The 23,094-nt window shown below is 44.4% G+C and overlaps 1 protein-coding gene across 1 annotated transcript; it reads right to left on the bottom strand.

The window, feature by feature from the left end:
* Positions 1–14,200: 14,200 nt before the first annotated feature.
* Positions 14,201–21,885, bottom strand: LOC139203107 (prohibitin-2-like). Its single transcript, XM_070832774.1, has 10 exons — positions 21,840–21,885; positions 20,639–20,771; positions 19,162–19,246; positions 17,811–17,890; positions 16,624–16,808; positions 15,828–15,957; positions 15,430–15,533; positions 15,165–15,242; positions 14,932–15,011; positions 14,201–14,596 (listed from the first exon to the last, which is right to left on the bottom strand). Exons 1-10 carry the CDS (start codon positions 21,858–21,860, stop codon positions 14,572–14,574), a joined length of 921 nt encoding a protein of 306 aa, XP_070688875.1. The 5' UTR covers positions 21,861–21,885; the 3' UTR covers positions 14,201–14,571.
* Between the last annotated feature and the right edge of the window lie 1,209 nt (positions 21,886–23,094).

Here is a 23,094-nt window from a genome sequence, read left to right as displayed (position 1 = left end):
CACCGGCTGACCCAGGTCCTGGGGCTCCTGCTGTGTTTGTCCAGGCCGGACTTCTATCACAGAACTTACATTTTCACCCGACGTGGAACGAGAGAGGGACACAGAGGGTGTGAGGGAGGAAAGGAGGGAGAGCGACAGAAGAAAGAAGGGACAGGAGGCAATAACCTGATGGGGAGAGAGAGGGAAGCAGGGAGGGGGATAGTGTGGGCGATGGGTGAGGCGGGGGTAAGTTTACAATATTTAATCGATAAGAGAAGATGACTCGGGTGTGGGAGACTTGTAGGGACGCAGTCTGCCTGGCGGGGTTCCGTCCTCACCAACATGGCGGCCTGTGCGGTCCGTATGGCGTCGCGATTGTTTAACATGTCCTCTGATTGGTTAGTGAACCGGAGTGAACATAGGGCTGACGCTTTGCGCCCGACGAGTGGCTGATACAGCTGTCAATCAAGTAGAGCACATTATCAAGTGGGCGTGTTGTTTGACTGCAGGTAACTGTGGGATGGAGTGAGAGGAGGAGCGGAGCTGACAAAAACAGAGATACAAAATTATCTCAAACATATATATAAACATACATATATACATTAATATTCATTAAAACATTTTTAAATTAATTTATATATATTTTGTGTGTGTGTGTGTGTGTGTGTGTGTGAGTGTAAACACACAATACCAGTCAAAAGTTTGGACACACTTTCTCATTCAATGTTTTTTCTTTATTTGTATCATTTTCTACATTGTAGATTAACATATGGAGTTATAGTTCAGTGGTTCTACAACAGTAGTCAGCAGGGCTGATCCCTGGACTGAACTGTGCACCACCTCTACCTCTGCACAACACAACTGATGGGCTCAAACACAAGAAATGAAACAAATGAACTCTTTGCAAGGACACAGGTGGCTACTCTGAAGAATCTAAAATATAAAACATGTTCTGGACTTTGTTCAGTCCTTTATTTTGATGCCTGCACCCAGTGCACCACCACAAAGAGACAACAGACTGGTAGAACAGCTGGAGCATCCTGTTGCATACGTTGAAGGACCTGAGCTTCCTCAGGCCTCTTTCACAGCCTCTGTGTTGGTGGACCTCTCTAGTTCATTATCCAGTAGAACACCCAGGCACTTGTACGATGTTACTATTTCCACATCTGGTCCACCGATGTTCTTCCTGAAATCCACCAGCATCTCCTTCGTCTTCCTCACTACCTCACCACTCATCCTCCGGTCTGTTCTCCACACACCCCACTATGTTGTACCGCCACTGTTGTATACAGGTGGATTCTTATTTATTCTTTATATTTTTTCTTATGGTTAAAGTGGTTACACCATTAAAACACCATTGCTGGACAATGCTGCTCAGCAACATAAGCACCAAAAGAGTCCTGCCTGTCAGCGTCTAGACACCACTGAGCCTGAGAATTTAGCAATGTAATGAGTGGGTAACATAACAGTAGTGCAGGAAATGTAACTCATATGGACTCTTCTCCTGGGCCCGGTAATCATGACCCCATTTGAAGGCACCATCAGTCAAACAAGAGAGAGAAGTAGAGGCGCTGCCCCCACTAAGAGCTCATTTCACACCTTTAGTGCAGCTAACAATAACACAAACCGTACCGAGGACCAGTCCACATGCAGCGGCCATATCATTTCTTTGGTTTCAGGTTAAGAGCAGCAAGCCTTGAAAGACTCACTGACCACAGCTGTCAAGTCGGTGGCCCAGATCAAGCTGGGGCTAGAGTCCCAAGCTGACAGAGAGCAGGACACCGGTGAGTTCAGACCAGGTGGACTCTGTGTTTGCATCAGTGATGCTCAATACTCAAAAACAGCCAAAGTTCAAAGACGGTGTTTTTCAGATGTCAAACTTTGAATGCGAAGACGAAGACTGTATCATCATCAGTATCCTGTTGCTGCTGTATGCAACCACACACACATTCATGGGTGGATATGTATATAAGTCCATCCATCCACTGTCTTATCCTGCTTCCTGTCACAGACACACCAGGACTCACCAGGACTCACCAGGAAACACCAGGACACACCAGGACTCACCAGGACTCACCAGGACTCACCAGGACACACCAGGACTCACCAGGACTCACCAGGACACACCAGAACACACCAGGACACACCAGGACTCACCAGGACTCACCAGGACTCACCAGGAAACACCAGGACACACCAGGACTCACCAGGAAACACCAGGACACACCAGGACACACCAGGACTCACCAGGACACACCAGGACTCACCAGGACTCACCAGGACTCACCAGGACACACCAGGACACACCAGGACTCACCAGGACACACCAGAACACACCAGGACACACCCGGACTCACCAGGACTCCACCCTGATGCTTCATGTCTCTTTAATGTCTGTTACTAACTTGCTATCTTCCCCGGCCTTTCTGTGCTTTTCTCATCTCTCAGGTTCCTGTGGATCCTGGTCCTGGTTCTCCTGCTGTGGTTCTCTGGTTCCTGTGGATCCTGGTCCTGGTTCTCCTGCTGTGGTTCTCTGGTTCCTGTGGATCCTGGTCCTGGTTCTCCTGCTGTGGTTCTCTGGCTTCATGAATCACTGCTGCCAACACTTGCTGCATGTTTCTGACCATGAATGTGTTTTATTCAACCTGTATGTTAAGTTTAATTCTCTGCCCAGGAAACGTGTGTGTTGCCCTCGTATTTTAAACCACCTTTCTTCTGACACAGTTGTCAGTTGTCAGAGCTGTTGTTCTTCGGGCCAATCGTTCCTGGGACGTGAGCCTGGTCGGGTGAAGGCACAGTCTCCCTGCATCACTGACAACTGTGTGAATGATAAAAAAGAATGGAGTTGGGAACCACAATCCCCCGACGTTAGTGTTGGAGGGTTAAACAACTGTCTGTCTGCCATTAACGACTGGATAGCAAATCACTTTTTACTGTTAAATGCAGACTGAGGTCCTTATCATCGGCCCAAGCTTAGAAACCTGGGTGTTCTATTCGATCGTGCCATGTTGTTTGATCTACACATCAGATCATTGACCAGGACATGCTTCTTTCATCTCAATCAATCAATCAATCAATCTTTATTTATATAGCGCCAATTCATCCATTCATCCATGTTGGGTGGAGGTTGGACAGAGAGAGAGAGAGAGAGAGAGAGAGAGAGAGAGAGGCAACACAAACAGGAAGAAACATTGCTTGCTAAACTTCGGCCCATCGTTTCACAATCTGAGTTTCAGATTATTATTCATGCTTTCATATCATCCCAGTTGGACTATTGGAACTCTCTTTCCACCTGCCTCAGCAAGTCGTCTCTGGACCGCCTACAATTGGTCCAGAATGCAGCTGCAAGGCTGCTAACCAGGTCCAACAGATCAACTCACATCACACCATCCTGTCCTCCTTACACTGGCTTCACATCAAATTCAGGATTCTTTTCAAGGTTCTTGTTTTTAAATATAGAGCCCTGCATGGTCAGGCACCAGCGTACATCCATACACCACCAGTGGGTCCCTGAGATCCTCTGACCAGGGTTTACTGTCAGTCCCCCTCACTCGACTAAAAACCAAAGTGATTGTGCGTTTGAAGTGGTGGAACAGCCTTTAGACATCAGATCTGCGGTCTCAGTTGATGATTTTTTGGCCTTGTCCTCGCCTCCTGCTCTCTAACACTTATGGGATATGATTGGGGTGATTTGGTGTGTTTTTAGATCTGTTCATTATTGTTGTTTCTTTTATCGTTTTTATGATCTTACATAATGATTTACTGTTTCTAATGTTTCTTCATTTTCTTTTACACCTATAAAGCATTTTGTGTGAGAAGTGCTATACTGAATAAACTTTACTTTACTTACTTACCTATAACCTGTGGGCAATTTAGAGCAACCTAACGTGCATGTCTTTGAACTGTGGGAGGAAACCGGAGAGAACCCACACAAGTACAGGGAGAGCATGCAACAGTTGCTCTACATTTTTGGGGGCACTGCAGGGTTTATTAGAGGAAGAAAAGGGTGCTGCCTGTAGGCCAAATCTTACAAACTGCACCTTTAAATATTCAGTTATCCAGTTCACATCCAGGTGACTATGGTCATCTAAAGTATGTGTAGGTGTGGCAGCTCAACAGCAGGGGGCAGGCAGTGGACACCTCAGGATGTCACGGCTCTGGGCTCTGTGCTGCTTAGTAGCTGGTATGAAAAAGTAGCCAGTGCATCGGTGCTGATGAAAGGAACACACACAACTGAACAAGTATATGGAGAGTGACAGTGTGAGAGAGCAGGGGTTCTACTGAGGAATCAACAATAATAATAACAACAACTGTTTCAACTCATGTTCACTTTCTCCTGAGATCCAGAGCACACACGTCTTTCTTCTGTCATTAGAATTCATGCTGCAATCTGGCACTCGTCCAATAAAGCAAACCAGACCGCTGTAGGAGCATCACAGGGGCAGCCGAGGAGCAAAGGTAGAGTGGGGTGTCCATCAATCAATTCCTAAGTCTGCATGGTGAAGTGTTCTAGGGCAAGACACTGAACCTCAGCTGGCTCCAGAAGGACATCTTCAGTGTGTGACAGAGTGGCCTCCTCTGTCTTCTTCTGTGATAGTCAGTCCTGAGTGATGAAAGGAACTCAAGCATTTTCCAGGGAAACCATAACTCCAGGCTTTTAGTGTTGGTTGAAAACTGATTGTGTTGATGCTTTGTGCCGCAGTAGAACCACACTGACACTCCTCTCCACAAACTGAACCAACAGGACAACAAAGTATGTCAAGAAACCGTCAGTGTGCACTTTCTATTCGCTTAAAGCAAAAGTACTCAGCTGTAAAACCATATTTGAATCACTCAGCCTTATTGTAGCCTAAGTACAGTAAGTGTGCAGCTGGACTGTGGAGGAAGAAGAAGAACAATAAAAGAAGTATTAAATGATTTAAAATATCTTGGATTAGATTAGAAGAAAAAGCATTGTGATGGGACGATCTTTTTTCAATTCAATTCAATTTATTTGTATAGCCCAATATCACAACAGAGTGTCTCACAGTGCTTTACAAAGTTCACTGAAATAAACAAGTGTAAGCGAACAAACAATCTAATAAAGAGTCCAGCAGTCGATGAGGCCAATGGATCAGTCCGGTGGATCAGTCCGAGGCATCACCTGCCCTTTATGACCCTCCTTCTTCGGGAAGGAAAAACTCAAAAAACCCAGTGGGAAAAGAGAAACCTCCAGGAGCACCACAGTGAAGGAGAGATCCAGCTCCCAAGGACGGACAGGCTGTAGCCTTGGACAGACGCACATCCATTGGCTGATGGAGAACCACATCAGCGGGACCAGGATCCACAGGAACCAGGGAACCACATCAGCAGAACCAGGACCAGGATCCACAGGAACCAGAGAACCACATCAGCAGAACTAGGACCAGGATCCACAGGAACCAGAGAACCACATTAGCGGGACCGGGACCAGGACCCACAGGAACCAGAGAACCACATTAGCGGGACCGGGACCAGGACCCACAGGAACCAGAGAACCACATCAGTGGGATCGGGACCAGGATCCACAGGAACCAGAGAACCACATCAGCGGGACCAGGACCAGGACCCACAGGAACCAGAGAACCACATCAGCGGGACCAGGATCAGGATCCACAGGAACCAGAGAACCACATCAGCGGGACCAGGATCAGGATCCACAGGAACCAGAGAACCACATCAGCGGGACCAGGATCAGGACCCACCTCTTTCTTTTATCTTCAGACAAAAATGTTGGCAAGTGACTTTGTCTTAGAGGTACACTTGCTCCTCTTGTTCCCAGTAGGCCTGTCTGATAATCTATCTCTGGAGGCAATTAAAGCACACGTTAAAGAGCCCCGTGTTCGTCATCCGTCTGGTTTACAAGCTTTATTTCTGTTGATTGCGTATGTGCAGTATACACAATCCTTTAAAGCTCAAACATTATTGGTTGTTTGGGGTCAGAGGAGCTGAAAACAACCAGTTTGGTCTCAAAAATCAGATGAATAAATAACTAATATAATAATATAACTAATCTAGTGTGCAACGAATGACAGCCTTTGGGAAATGATCAGAATGCTGTCATGTGTGTTTTTAAACATGTGCACTGGTCCTTTTCCTGACATGCCTGGTGTGGACTCTAGTGTTTCTGTGTTTAGTGACTCTGCTTCTGTTTGTCTGAGTCTGTCTGCCCGTCTGACTCCTGCAGTGTGGTGCTGAGTGTATTCAGAACTTTAAACCAATACAATGTCCACACAGAGGCTTGATGCACTGGGGGGTGATGTCATCTAGTGTAATGTACCATAATAAATTCATAAAATTGATTTGTTTGTTTGTTTGTTTGCCAATTTTACAACTTTGACCTCGAAGAACACATCTGATTGTCCTTCCTGTTCCTCCCGGGGGCGATGACTGTCGAGCTCGCAGCTGTAATTCTGCCTCCTCCTGTCAAATCTCTGTCCATTCCCTCCCTCCTCCGTCAGCAGCGCTCTTCCCCTCTTCCTCCATCACAGGGCACACTGTGGGCCCCTGTTCAAAATGGCGGAGCAGAGAGGAAGAGAAGAGCAGCGATGCACAGCGGCTGCATGGAAAACCCAGAGTGGATCTCCAAGTGGACCTGGACGGACCGACGGGTTCCACAACACGAAGTCAGGAGCTGCAGCTGTCAGAACAAATGTCGTCACCCGTTGATATGATATGAAGGCTATATGATGGTTTCTGATGGCCTGATATGTGTTCACACTGGAATCTATTCACATGTACCACAGTTCACCACAGACACTCTACAGGGACGTGACTACTAACTGCTCGTCTCAAAGATAGATAATATCCTATCAACAGCTATGTCCTGTCCTATCTCAGACTTCAGGATAAATGGACTGTGCTTGTATAGCACGAGTCTTTATGACTATGTTCACATTCACCCATTCACTAATTGAAAAGAACAGGCACACACCAAAGCATACCTTTCCTAACCCTAACCCTAACCCTAGGCACCAGAAACCCTAAACGTCCCTCTAAAACTGAGATCAGAAAAGATATCAGACGTGGGAAGTTTCTGTAATCAGTGTTATCATTTATCAGTACTGGTGACAAAGTGACAATTAATTCATTAAAGTTTGGTCCAAATCACTGCTTAGATACTTGTTTAAACATTTAATATTAGATATATTATACATATTTAAACGTATTAAACTTGATGTAGTAATACAAAAATCACATTTTTTCATAAAGCAAGAAAAGGAAAATAAAAATGATTATTTGTAGTAATCAATAACAAGATCTTTAACAAATGCCTGGAATTTTATAATATGTTAAAGGAAGTACAGACAGAGCAGAGACATATCTATGTTACATCACAGATCAATTAGCATGTTATTCTGCCATGTTAGGAACTCAGCTCCAGATCAGCATAAAGATATTCTATGCAGTAAAAAACATGATTAGAAATGACAGTCCTGGCCAGCCTGGTGCATGATGTGATAACATGATACAGGTAAAAGGAACAGTTCACTCAGTTAAAGAATAATGAACTCATAGCACGTAGCTCCACTGACTGTTTCCTCTCGGCCTTTCACTCGACCGATCAGTCAGCCGAGGCAGAAGATTTCACTCGTTCTTATCATCTGAAACAGCTGCTTGTATCATCAAACATCAGCACAAACAAGATTCCAATATTCTTAACCTGTAAAAACAAATACACGAGTTACGTAATCACTGATGACATCAGCAAGAGCATAAAGGCAGGAAGTGCTGGGTCCCTTTATGAGTCCTCCCATGAAGAGTGACGCCAGCATTCATGTCAGCCACTGTTTCTGATGAAGTGACATGTAGTAATCATAATTAAGTGAAGCTGTTACACAGCAACTGACTGCTACTCAGACCTCCACCGTCGTTCCACCTTGTTGAGGTCAGGGCCCCTAACCTCACAGTGCTCGAGTTTAGGGGCCCCGACCTCAACAACCTGTACTTACTTTAACCGTTTATTCTAAGCACCATATATCACCAGACCCAGAGCATTATCACATCCTGGAAGAGTGATTTGTAGCAGTTATGAAAGGCCTCTGTGTGTCACTCGGACAAACAGCTTCCTTTGTTTAGTTAAGCTTAAGAAAGATACGTTTGGGTAAGTGAGAACAATAGTAATACATCACTCATGAAATCCAAGATAAAAAGACAATATCTGGACTTAAGGACACCTGTTTGTGTTTTAGGTGCTGGCTTAGGTTTAGTCATCTCTTCTCTCTTTCACACGTCACTTCTTCTTCTTGTGAATGTTCCGCTGTCTCCGTTACTTACATGGCGAAATGAACGCCAGGTGCACTCAGGGAGGAGGTGGACGTTTTCATCCTCCTTCATCCTCAACATCAGCCAATTCGGAGGCAGAAGGGAAGACGTTCTTCTCTGTGGTGCTGAAGGGCGCGACCAGCTCCCACCTGTTGTCAGAAGGCAGGTATCCCACAGTCCTCTGGCTCTGTGGAGCACTTGGCCACAAATCTGCTTCGTTGAAAGACAGGTTCTGCAATGTTGGACAAACTAGCAACAGCAGCTAGATTTTTACCTACAAGTATCCTAGTGTCCAGCTGAATATACCCCCCCCCCTCAGGCTTTCCTCATGCCAGTTAACCATGACAGTCTGTTGTTGAGCTGCGTTTTAAATTTGGAGAGATTTTCCGGATTGAGGCCCCTAATCTCCTTTAGAAAGTAATATCTGTAAATACCAATAAAAATCTTGTCAGATCATTCAAATAATTGGACTGAGAATGATCACGATGCAGAGGGTGGTAATGCCTCGTTGGGTCCATTGCCTATATCTATATGAAGTGTGGATCATTAAGATATCAGATTCCTACGGTAACACTAGCCGCTCAGAATGTGCTTGATGACTGTCAGTAGCTTTTTGTCTGTAAAGGACTGTGTCAGTCACAGGAGAGCCTGTTACAGCACTGAGACATCCTGTCCACTGTCCTGCCTTCTGTGCCAAGTCTACCTGCAAAATGAACACAGTGACCAGCCACTCCATGGTATTCATGTCCAGTCTGACGTCAGTGCTGGGTTCTGTCCCGTGGTCCTCTGCTCCCGTCTTCCTTTGGTCATGGGAAACAACATATCGGGGGGTAAAGTGTTTCTTGACGTTGTTGTGTCCTCTTCTGAGCCTAATAGTGGAGCCCGAGCCCGCCATCCTCTGATGTGTGTTCAGCCAGAGCTCAAGGCCACCAGCCCGCTCAGAATGAGAAGCTGTTTTGCCTCTGTTGTGTCTGAAGAAAGGCTGCTGCCGCGAGTCGCTGAGTCGGTGGATGGACGTCCAAAAGTGTCAAGGCCTAACAAAGTGTGCCCCTGCTCCGGTGGTGTGGCTGCTGCTGTCCCGTGAGGCGCTCAGCAATACGTTGAACTTGGCTAAGCACGCTGCTGCTTAAGCTGTCCGGGGGCCAAGCTGTCCGGGGTCATGTGCAAAGTGAACGAGGCACAGCGGAGTTGTGGGTCTATATTCATTGTGTTTTTCAGAGTTGTGGACTTATTAGAAAGTGTTACAGCCAAAGTTCGCCGTGCTTGTCTGCATGTCGGCGTGTGTTTTCCTCTCCAGTCCTTTCAGGTTTCCATCCTCCTCCTCCTCCTCACACCTCCAGTCACACCTGTGTCCACTCTGCCATCAGGCCTGGAGGGTGAAGAGGAGAGGAAGACTACGGACACGGCCAGTGGGCCATTTGGGCTTGACTTGGTGTGTACAGTGGATTCCCTTACAGAGCCAAAGTACCACAGACTGTCTAAATGTTCTACTACTGTAGACTTTGGGATGTAAAATAATGTGTATGACCAATAGCTCGAGTCCTGATAACGCCATGGAGGACTGGAGGGTGTCTTGGATGGCTGGATTTAAGAAAGAGTAAAACATTTAAGTGCTTTCTTTTTAATATTACTAATCAGTGGGTATCTGCTTACTTCTGCTCTACATGTCTACAGAACTGTGCATGTAGGTGGGCCCACACTTCACCACCACCCAGCACAATGGATCTGATCACATCAAATACTTCAAGCCAGATTTGAATTGGAATTTGGAGAATTCGCATTTCTCTTACTGCATTCACTGCCATGTTGAATTTCTGATAATTATGGTTGATAGATAGATGAATGGATAGATTTACTGCCAAGTCAGACCTAAATTACAGCCCCAAAGAACTCCTCTTCTTACCACAGTGTAGATGTAGAAGTCGTAACACATAAGACGTTCTAGAAGCTTTCTTGAAATCAATAAAACAGGGGAATCTTTTTTTGTTTGGCGTCCATGTTTGGTAACTGAGGTATGAAGGGTATACATGTGGCTGGTGGTGTGGTGTTTTGGGAGGAAAATCTAGTATTCTTTTATTTAGGATAGCAGAATACCTGCTGACACGTGCCGTGGTAGTTTCCCCCGGTCTGAGCCGTTAACAGCAGATGAAACATGGTGAGAACAGCTTTAACACAGCACCCTGCATCTCTGGGCGACTGTGCTTTTAATGCTGTCTGAGGAATGTCCTTTAGAAAACACTGATCTGAAGCCATCAGATCCATCGGTATGTCTTCGGTCTGGTTGGGTGATGCTGGCGGTCCCTCTGTGTTCCACATATACCAAAACTGATTTGGATGATTTCCCCCCCTCAGTACCTATTTCATGTGGGTATAATGTTTTTTTGCTCTTGTATACATTTTCACTGTCTAATGTGAAAACCATTTGATAGTAGAGTCCATGTCAGAGACTGCTTAGTCTACTACACTAGACCCAAGAGCTGAGGACTCTCAGGTGGATCTCAGCCAAGTCTTCCCTCTGAACATAATAGTAGCAACGCACACGCTAAGGACCAACAGACATGTAGAATTATTTCAGTCAAACCATCTCTCTCTCTCTCTCTCTCTCCCACACACAGTTGAGTTTTACTTCCCTCTAGTGGAAACTACTGTTGCCTGACTTGGCAATAAGCTTAGTTCTTCTGTGCAGTTAGTACATAGTCATGCCCTCCCAGACGACACATCACATACAGTTCAGCAAAGGCCACTCCACGAGAGGAAAGGATCCTTTTCTCTTTGTTCTCTTATCAGTACTGTTGCCTGCACTATGTTCTTGTTTTCTTCCACAAGGCAAAAGAAATGTGGATGGTTCCTTGGTTTGCCACCTAGTTCATAAGAAAAAACTCCTAACGTACCCAGATTGGACATCAAAACAGTGCAGATGAAGGCCGTGTTTGTGCAAATGTGTGCAATCAGTGAACAATATTTATCTGAATAAATCTGAATTTGTGAGATCTAAGACCAAACCAGACTCCTGACCTGACCGACCTCAGGGCTATATTCACTTAGATAGATGGGTTTATTGCTATCACACAGTAGTGCTTGCAAAGTCTGCATTAGTGGGCTGAAGTTTGTCATGAGGGGCGGCATTAACAAGTTAGTGCTCATTGAATCTTCCATCCCCTGAGCATACAGTTACACCTGAACAAAAACTATACATCAAGTCCCATGAGCATCCTAGGAACGCTGACAACACTGTGGAGACCTGAGACACTTATGTAGAGACGTGAAATGACAAAATTATCCAAAACATCAAACTAATTTCACATTCACCTTCAGCAAAGGCCACTACACAAGAGGGACGCTGCCAAACGTCAAAATATCTTTGGTGAAAAATACCCAAGTCTATAGCAGCATAACTAGGGGCTGGTCTAAGGCCTGATCCAGCCCTAAACTATAGGCTTTATCACAAAGGAAGGTTTTTAGTCTACTCTTAAATGTAGAGAGGGTGTCTGCCCCCCGAACCCAGACTGGAAGGAGGTTCCACAGGAGAGGAGCCTGATAGCTGAAAGCTCTGGCTCCATCACTACTTTAGAGGACTTTAGGAACCACCAGTAGGCCTGTATTCTGGGAGCACAGTGCTCTAGTGGGGTAGTACGGTACTATGAGTTCTTTAAGATATGATGGAGCCTGAACATTAAGAACCTTGTAGGTGAGGAGAAGGATTTTAAACTCTATTCTAGATTTTACTGGAAGCCAGTGAAGAGAAGCCAGTACAGGAGAAATATGGTCTCTTCTCTTAGTTCTCATCAGAACACGAGCAGCAGCGTTCTGGACCAGCTGGAGAGTCTTTAAGGACTTACTGGGGCAGCCTGATAATAATGAGTTACAATAGTCCAACCTAGAAGTGATAAATGCGTGTACTAATTTTTCTGCATCATCTATAGACAGGATGGACCTGATTTCAGCAATGCTACATAAATAATCTGCTGCTATAACTGCATCTGCCCCCCCGTTTTCAGTCTTTCTACCAGATCTTACAACCTGGCTACAGGGACTCTCACAGTCGGTGCTCCAGTTCATCGTGCTGACAGGACTGAGGTCAGGGCTCTGTGTAGGCCAGTCAAGCTCTTCCACACCAAACTGTGAAAATCACTTCTTTATTTTTATTTACCTGGCTTTGTGCACGGGGACACATTAAATGTTGATACAAAGAACAACATTGTCTAAAATACGTCCCACTGTGTGTTGTGGCGTTAGGATTTGCATCCACTGGAACCAAGAAACCCAAACCAGGGAAAACAAACCGAGGTTAAAAGTATGCAGCATGTGGTCAGGGTCCACTTTTGACCACATGGTGTGTATATGATCTGTTGGAGTTTAAACAGGAACAATGGTATTGGCCTTGACAAGAGTGAACAGCTTCAGTGTTCCTCATCACTGCTTCTCAAGTGTGTAGAGTGGAGGGCTGAACAATCCCCCCCCCTAAAGGGTGTTCTCTTATACAGCGTGCTGGTGGTATAGAAGGAAAACACTGTCTGGCTTAGATCTAGGAACTGAAGAGCACACGACATCATTCGCACTCAAAGTCACACCATTCAGTGAATCCTTGTGTCCTGTCATTTGTGACCGTGATGATTGGTATTACAAACTCCGCTGAGCCGGACTCCAGAGAAAAAGTCTTTAGTTAACAATCATCATTGCCATTGGACAGAAAAACATGAGCATGATTTCGATAAACACATGGTTAAAGGACCTGACAGCTTGTGTTACCATGGAGACACTGACATACACACTGTGGATTGTAAGATTCACCAATTTGCATCAGTGCATCAGCACAAAAGTTCATGAAGTGACTGCCCTGATTAAAGAAATATGGATCAGATGAAATGTGGTATGAACTTGCGATGCACTCTTTCCACCATCTTTGCATCTGTAAAACCCCGTTTGTCATCTCTGCCAGGCGTAAGGCTGGATAGGGTGGTGGTGAGGGTGTGTGTATACCTGCAGATGCAGATGCAGACCTATGGAAATAACCTGCATATATTATGAACCACTGACGTTAGGCACAACATGACACTAACAAATCCCTGTCTGTTCTCTTTGCTGCCATGTGGACTGTCAGGGTTGGTTGGAACACTTTTCTCTCTCTGCCGTATTTCTCTTGCACCATTGACGTTAGAAGATTCTAACCAGCAGCAAATGAAAGGTTAAGGTCTCTGCCATAAATAAATATGTTTTAATGTATACAAATATCTTTTTTTAAATGTTTTGCACAGCAAAGGACTTGTGAAAAGGCCTGTTTGTGGAAGAGCCAAGTGTTAGAGGTCAAAAAGAAAGAGTTGCTGCACTGCAGAAACAAATGTGCAATGTGTTTTTTAGTTTATGATCTGCTGTTTAAGAAAAGCCAATGAAGTAAAACTCACTGCAGAGCAACTTCTTCACACTGCATCATAACAGGAGTAGGAGTGAATCGAGTTGCACCACATGGTAGTGACTACATGGGCCTCATCTGATCCCTGCTACACAGCTATAGTCTGCACACTTTCTACTGTGGACCTCTTACATGGAACTTCTACAAAGGGATCTTTTAATGCAAAGTGTAATAATGTGGTTGTTTTAAGTTCAATTCAATAAAGTCGTACTGCTAAAATATGGGAATGGTGTGAGAAGGTTTACTACTACTAATAGTTTATTACCAGACTGCCAACACTGGTGGTTATCAGGTTTCCTGCATGGACCCACACACATCAAAACCCATCTGTGACACCAGCTCCACCTCAGGAGAGATATGGAACTTTGAAACTGATGTGTGTAGAGCCTAGAAAAGACTGGCAGCCAGACTGTGAGAGACGAATAGAGCAGTGAAATCTGTCCTTTAGCACTGGGGACAGTGCTAGCGCTGCCTCGTGCAGCGTGGACACAACACCTATCAGAAACAGAACACACTGACTATTTGGAATAATTGTTGCATTCATTCTTAATCACAGAAGCCCATTGCATGACCGCTGACGATCAATTAGACATGCGCCCATCTTTATGATTTGCTGACTTTGTCCTCTTTAACAATTAGTTACAGATTTGAAATGAGATCCCCGTTTTCTTCCACTAAAATTATTCATTGACCAAAATAATACAGGCCACTCCCACAAGCTGGAGAGAGGTAAAGAACATAAAAACAATGATAAAATGCTTCTTTTCTTATTGTCCACATTCATTTTTGTTCATAGTCACATATGCTGATTCTCTATGCCAAAAGCAAAACCTACAGAGACTCTTTGGATGAAGTTGATCACAGGGATAGTTCTACTGCTCCTCATCGTGTCCTCTTCATCACTTCTTTTGGCCCAGTGACATGCTGAAAAAACAAAAGCACACTTCATTAACCGCCAATATTAAATGACAGGCTTTTTATGTATATTATATATATTGAAGTCAGCAACACCTAACCCTAACGGCCTGCAGTGGGTGGACCGACGCACCAGTACCACTAATGTATGGCTGCCGACCACTCACGCTTTTCTCCAAGCTGACAGCGAGTCAAAGCCGACCGCTTGCCTGTGGCTTAATGTGATATCAGTGAGAGACTGAACTTATATCGCACTGACTATTCTTGTGTGTGTGTGTGTGTGTGTGTGTGTGTGTGAGATAAGAGAGTGAGAGTGTGTGAGAGAGTTCTGTGTGCAAACGTACTTGTTAAAAACTGTGCTGTCTTGTAGGTTCAGGACCAAACTATCAGCACTGAGGTACACCTTGTTCTGAGACAATGCCATCTGGAAGCAGACACAGCCATCATCATCATCATCATCATCATCATCAATGTCCAGTAACTTTTTGGGTGCCAATTCTGGCATCATGCAATACCCACACAGAACTTAAACGCTCCTGTTAAAATCAAAGTGGAACAGAGAAACAATAGCACTGACCGTCTTTGCTATGTTCTGAGCCGCTCTGATTCTCCTCAGCTTCAGGTAACCTGGGTTCTTAGTCACTGCTAGGCCCAGCTGACACACACACACACACACACACAGTTTTTGTTTAGTCAATACCAATGCCAGTCATACAGGACCAGAAATGTAAGGACAATAACAGAGATGACTCCTCACAGTCATATATAGATGAAAGTCTCAACAGATTCGTCTAATTTATGTCAAAACCAAAAGTGGAAGAGCTGTTATTTCACTGAGTCACCATTTTGGCAGCTTCAGCCTCTCCCTCCGCCTGGATGATCTTCTGTCTCTGATCCTGTTTGGCTTTTTCCACATAGAACTGGGCTCTCTGGGCCTCCTGCTGGGCTAACAACACACACACACACACAGGCATTATATCATTACTCTTCTTATTGCAAATGTACTGTTCAAGACTTCTTCAAAAACCTCTGAAGTAAAAGAGAATGAATACAATTTCTACCAGCAAATGTATGACCTTTGTATTGAATACTCTGCCCCTTTCTGGGAACATTGTCTGCATGTTACAGGAGATTCAAACACCGCAGTGAGAGGAACCAAAACAGCAGCAGCCGACACAACAACACGATGCCTTTTATGTTGTCAGTCAGCATGAGGTGGGTGTCGTCCACAGAGCCTTACCGACTTGCTTGGCCTCCACAGCAGCAGTGTACTGGCTACTGAAGCTCAGCTCGGTGATGGACACATCATCAAGAATGATGTTGAAGTCTTTGGCTCTCTCAAAGAGCTCCCTGCGCAACAGCAGGGAGACCTGCGAAACAATAAAGACCATCAACATTTAACAGTGGGCCGAAAACATCACAGCTGTGGGCTGGACACTGTGGCAACTCTTCAGGTGGGGGGGTTGACTGGTTTGCATTCATTCGGTTCACTCTGCTTTACTGGCATGAATGTGACAGACAGTGTTGCCACAGTGTCGAGTGATAATGACATTACTATAACAAGTCACATTCATAATATGCACTGCATTATATGCATTCTAGGCTTTTGGATGCCTGAACAATGGAACAAGCTTCTCAGTAGTAGAAACTGTTGCAGGTTGTGCTGAAACAGCTAATTATTACATTCATTGATCAAGAGAAAATGTAAAAATGATCTGTATTTCTAGTCATTTCACCTACTCTGAGCTCTTTTCCATCACATCCTCATTCACACGTCATTCACTCAGGAGGACTCTATTCTTTCACACACATTCACACACTGAAGCTGCTTCAGGAGCAAGTGGGGGTTCAGTGTTTTGCCCAAGGACACTTGGACATGCTGACTCATAGGAGCTGGGGATCGAACCAGCAACCTTCCGACTGATGGACGACCCACTGTACCTCTGAGCCACAGCCGCCCTCGAATATATGAATATAGGCTGGGGTAAAACAATAGCACAGTGTACAGACACATGAGGCTGTAGTGACTACAGTACCTGTGCTCTCTGTGTGATGAGCTGCGAGGCGTTAAACTTTGCCACCACAGACTTGAGGACCTCGTTGACAATGGAGGGCAGGACTCTCTCATCGTAGTCCTTCCCCAGCTGTTGGTACATGGTCGGCAGGTTGGACGCAAGAGGCCTGGACAAGACCCGCACCGCTATGTTCACCATCTGCAGATCTACACACAGACGCCTCATCTCAAGTTATCTGCTGTACGACACTAAGACATGACACGGTCGAAGCTGTTAACGGAGCGCCGACCAGCCTCCGACTGGGGCTCCACACGCACAAGGCATTCTTTATGTTCGCTCGTCACCAGTGTCACGTGTGACTCAGTGCTGCTTCACAGGCTACCAGCTAACAGCGTCCACCTGAGGTCTGCTTCTGCTTCACATTTTAGTGCCCTCTTCTGGTGCAACCCATCTTTGCATGACTTCACAGGTCTTGTGCATCACGCTCTCTTCACCACATCACTGCACTGTATTTCCTGAAGTATACAACTCTTCAAATGTTCAACCTTGTTCTTTCTTTTAATCAGAGATTTGGGCAGTGTTTTATGTGCTGAATGGTGGCACTGGTAGTGATCTGAGCAATAGCAGTAATCCTTTGACATCAAACGTTTGTCCGTGATAGAAACGTCTACAATCATATTCACTTGTGTTAAGTGCAGAGCTTCCCGCTAAACATTGATGACCATCAGCTGATGAGCCTCCACTTCAGCGTCATGCTGTCGATGAAGCAAAAGACTTTATTTTATACAGTAACTTGGAGTGATGCAATGAGAGGCCATACTGTTCCTGCATCCTTGTTTCTTTCTACACTTCTGATAGTAGACCTCTATATATGCTATCTATTCTTAATGCACTGTGAGTTCTTATCTCAATAATAATGATAATAATAATCATTTCCTTATTTCAGATTAGCCCAGCCAATAAGAAACGCTACTGTTTTCAAAGCATTACTTTACATTATTGTTTCAAAACTGTTGAATAAACATTTTTTAGACTTCCTACAGCTGAAATCCAACATGCTCTCCAAAGTTAAGCTTTAGTTAAGAAGAATGTGTCTTTGTGAAAACCTTAAGATAAGGCTCAAGACATGGCAGCAGAACACTTCAATATTTAGCTTATCATAAACAGCGTGTGTGTGTGTGAGTGTGGTGTGTGTGTCCAGTGTTTACCTTTGCTTCCCGTCAGAGAGGAGATCTTCCTCGGTTTGGCTCTGATATCATATATGATAGGATACTGGAACCATGGGATCCTGCAACACAGATGATAATATCAAGCCACTGGTCCCTCTGGGAAAATGATTGTTTCAGGTCAACAGGGCTTCATTAGCACTCCTGGTGGTACCGGCTACTATCAAGATACACACTGGTCCTCTTCTCTGGCCTCTGCTGGGCCTTTTGTTCGTTGTATCAATACTGGATGCCCACTTCAGGTCCTGGGAGATTGCAGATCTCAGAAACCTCCTCCACAGCAGACACAGTGCTGAGGTGGGGGGGTTCAGCTCCAGGTTGTTAAGACTCGTCACCGTCCCAGATAAGAACAGTGACCGTTGTGTTATTTGCAAACTTCAGAAGTGTAACAGAGGGCTCCTGGTGTGCAGGTGTTGGTGTGGAGAAGGTAGAAGAGCAGAAGGAAAAGCACACTTCTCTGGGGGGAGCCAGTGCTGATTACCCTGTGATGTCCTTCAGGAGGGCCAACACCAGCCTCTCCAAGGATTTCATGACCGCAGATGTCAGGCCGGTAGTCATTTAATCCTGTGATAGAGGGTTTCTTGGGGACGGGGATGATGTAAGAGGTGGTCAGCACAGGCTTTCAGACAGGAATGTGACGCATCATCTGGTCTTGATGCCTTCCTGCTGTTTCTGTCTCTGAAAGAGGTGACTCCTATCCTCTTCACAGTGAAACGCACACAGAGTACATCACCCCCTACATCACTCACTCACAGTAAGCACTTTCTTAATGTACGGTTTAGTAAATTAGCACCCTTAGCTGACAAAACCTGTTTTACTTTACTCCATCTATCTGTTAAGTAGTGATGGACTGTACTTAATGAACTTAACAAATAGCAAAGTCTCCTCTATTCAAACAACAGCTCCATTTTAAAAGTCTGTGTCTTTGCCTGGTAAGACAGTGGTAAGTGCTTTGTACATTTACAGCTGCTTTTTAGTCTTTTCAACAACTCAGCACTTCAACACTAAACTCACATTCACCCATTCACACGCTGATGGCGGGGGGCCAGTCAAGGTGCCAACCATTCACAGCAATTCGCCATTCAGTAACTTGCCGAAGGACATCGAACCACCGATCTTCAGCCCTGCTCTCCTGCTGATCCGCAGCAGCCCACAGACAGTACTGGTAAAATGACTTTGTTTTAGGTCTATGGATTCATTTCCACTGAGCCTTATGGCGACACCAGCTACTCACAGGCCATGACACACTTGACTGCATGGCTGGTTGCTGGTTATACGCAGGCTGACCTGTAAAGTCACAGAAACAATTCATGCAAAAATCTCCTGGTCCTACCTGAAATGTAGCCCCTCAGACAGAATAGTGTCCATCTGCATTCCGCCAATCCTGCTGAAGATAATGGCTCTGTGACCACCCTCCACTGCTCACACAGACACACAGACACACACAGACACACACAGACACACACAGACACACACACACACACACACACACACACACACACACACACACACACACACACACACACACACACACACACACACACACACACACACACACACAGTATGAGGCTAAATAATCTAAAATGTAAGCACTGGGAAAGATTCAACAAAGATTTCTGAATAACAATGCTGCTCTTAATGACAGCTTTTATGAATAATATAATTAGTAGGATGCACGATATTGGGTTTTTGCTGATATCTGATATGCCGATGTTTTGCACAACTTTCTGCCTTCCCTTTCACTATTTAACTAATAAGTCTCATTTGAAATATATATCTAATGTTTAGCACTAGGTGCATGCACTGCTGATAGAACTGGTGACTTACATCCAGTAACAACTATCTTTATAATTATATAATATATATTATACACATATATATATACACACACACACACACACACACATATATATATATATATATATATATATATATATATATATATATATATATATATATATATATATATATATATATATATATATAATTATATAATATATATTATACACACATATATATATATTTCTTTGAAAGTCCTACACAAACAAAGTGTAGAATTATTATCATAGCGTGTTGGCTGGCATCCGATTAATTTATTAAAATTATTAAAAACCAATAATGTGCTGATAATATCGTGCATCCCTAATAATTAGGATTTAACTTGAATTGATATAAACATGACATTTCCAAGTCTCCAGAATGAAACCTCCTGACCTGGAATACATTGTTCTCAGTCTGAGATCTAATACGTCATGACGGAAAGTAGATAGAAACAGACACAGTGAGACAGTCCAATAGGCAATCTATACAGAAAGGTTTTCTTTAAAGCGACATTCATCACTCGCCTGAGTCAAAGAACAGATGCATGTTATCAAATATATCAATCCACATACGATGCACAGAATGGAGTGAAAAAACACCGGCCTGTAAGAAAGCTATGACCAGACCTAGGTGGTATCAGAAAATGAGGAATTCTAACATTCTGATTGCATGAAGTGTCATTAATTGCTTGTATTTTCTCTATTTGCAGTGCATTTCTTTACACTGTGTCCACTCTGACACACCGCCACACTACTTTCTTAATTTTCTTTTTATGCAACACAAGTAGTTGCTTGTGTTTTTAAGTTGCAAGTTAAGCCTTTGATACCTCTAAGCTACTATCTAGTTTCAGTGTATTGTTCAAGGACTTCAACAGGGCAGAGTGTGAGATCCAAGAACGAACCCTACAATTAATGGTTCACTTGCTTTTGTGGAGTTGATATGAACCACATCTGCCACATATTGAGTTGTTGGTACGAGAGTGCGTTTACCTGTGTAGGTTGCTTCTTTAATGCCATATGCCAAAGCACCAGCTCCTAGCAGCAACTTCAGCCCTAATCCTGCCCCTTTGCCACCAGATGAAGACAGCCGACTCGTCAGATCCCTGAGGTGCTGGACGAAGCGCTACAGTTTAGTGGGAATGAGAGAGTGACAGTGAAAATAAGAACATGTCCATGCAGTTCCATTCAGTGGATGATTATCTTATTGAGAGGTAACGTCTAACATGAAAAGCATTTGTCTCTTAAAGACACTGGACTTGATAACATGAGGACTGACTGGACTCTGATGTTTCCACTAAGAATAATGGGTAGCTTCACTGTCCAATTACAAAAGACTACAGTAACGGTCTAATTTAACTAGGAGTGTGTCTCATGTGCCTCATTCCATGTCTCCTCACCCTCTGCTACTCACGTAATCTAGAAATTTATCTGGCCAGCTATCATGAAAGATGTCTCAGTGTGTCTCAGTTGTGTGCAGAGGAGTGAAGATATCTTTAGATAGTCTTTTATTAGACTGACAGGTCCCTTCATTAGAACAACCTACAGACAGCTAACCAGCTAACCAGGCTGTGGGCTGTGTACACTGGGTCGTCCATCAATCAGAAGGTCGCCGGTTCGATCCCCGGCTCCTATGAGTCAGCATGTCAAAGTGTCCTTGGGCAAGACACTGAATCCCCACTTACTCCTGAAACACAGCTTTCAACACAGACTAAAGGAAAAAGTAGGACTAGGCCCTCACTTGTCTAAGTGTGTGTGGAACATTTAGCAGTGCGCACTTGAAATGAATGAACAGTTAGAGGCTAGTGAGCAGCTCTGCCCTCTTACATCAGTGGGAGTATATACTGTCAGTGTGGAGTAAACACACTGTACAGGCTTCTTCAGCAGCCTCGGGTATCTAACAGTCCACTCAAGCTTTCACACACACACTGAGGAGAAGAACCTCTTTTAAACGGTTTCATTTGACCTCGCTGGTTTGTGAAGTTTAGCGGCGCACAAGCTAGCAGAGCTAGCAGAGTTGACTAGCAGTCAACATGCTAACGGTAACTACCTGCCCTGGCTGCTTCACTAACCACAGGCTGGTTCATGGAGTTCATGCTAACTGGTTCCGAGGCCATTAGTTAGTATAGTGGGAGATACACGCGCCACGCAGTAACAACCCCTCACAGAGATGATTTAGCTTTCAAACACTTACATTCGGCTCCTTACTCGCCATGCTGCTGTACGTCAAACTCCAAGGTCGAGACAAGCCCCTTTCTGGTGGACCGCTAAGTCTGCTGGGACATGTAGTTCGCCAGCACCGGCACCTTTCTCAGTAGAACAATCAGCAATCCCTCTTCAGTTATTGTGTGTATGTTCTCTCCATGCGTGGATACGCATGGAGAGAACATGGAAGTAACATGCATTCATACTTTGATTACCAAAGCACATGGATCTGACACAGGAGGCCAGTCTGTAGCACAGCAGTAACAGGAGCTCTCTTTGGTCAGCCAGCGGGGTGACAAGTGGGGTTACTATCTAGAAATATGCACTGTTGAAATCAATCTCTCTTAGGCAGCTGAGTTGATGGAAAATGAAACATTTTGTAAAACTTTGTGAGGATCCATCTGCATCCAGTGGATTGGAAAATAAAAGACAGGAGACAATGTTTGAGGCCAACAACCAAACGCTGGGCAAAGTAATGTGTGAGGATAATCACCAAAAGGATGATGGTTCAGCTGAATGTGAGACTGATGAAGGTAATGGATTAATGTTCCAAGCAAACATTTCACAAAGGAAAGGCTCAAGCATCAAGCCTCACAGATCTTCAAATACCTGTCAGATTAAAGACACACGTAGCTACACGAGTGTGGAAGATCTCTGTCACTAATGGATACTGATAAGAATAGGCTGCTAATACGAAAGAGGAGCCGACAAATTCTAAAATATTTGTGGGGTAGTCTGAACGGAGTAACACTCTGGACATTGTTAATTGTCATTATTCTCAGCATTCAGCCATCAAATTTAGAGCAACATCACACGCACACAGCTACATGGGCTCCCTCCCCCCCTGAGTAGAGAAACCAAAAACTCCCTTAAACAGGTCCTACAGTCGGCTGACCATTCTGGGCTAAACCACAGGAGTGGTTACCTACATGCATGAGTTAAGATCATCAGTACTAAAAGCCTTCAAGATTCCCATGAACCTAATAAGACTACATTGTCACCTTAATCAGTGCACTCAGTGTCCGTGTGTTTTCATTCTTGGAGATGGCAGTTTAGCTGAATCTGCTTCTCCTGCTATGCAAACCAAATATTATGTGACAGCTACTTCCCCCTTGTGTCCACATTTTTCAGAAAATAGCTTGTTGTGCTGGATCACAATGCATTTTAGTCGCTATATTAGAAGGTTCTGAAAGGTCACGCATGATTAATCCACACGGGTGCATGTATATGATCTTGTTTGACAG

Source organism: Pempheris klunzingeri, chromosome 6, assembly GCF_042242105.1.
Source record: "Pempheris klunzingeri isolate RE-2024b chromosome 6, fPemKlu1.hap1, whole genome shotgun sequence".
In the NCBI taxonomy this organism is placed as follows: domain Eukaryota; kingdom Metazoa; phylum Chordata; class Actinopteri; order Acropomatiformes; family Pempheridae; genus Pempheris; species Pempheris klunzingeri.
This window is presented reverse-complemented; position numbering and strand designations above follow the sequence as displayed.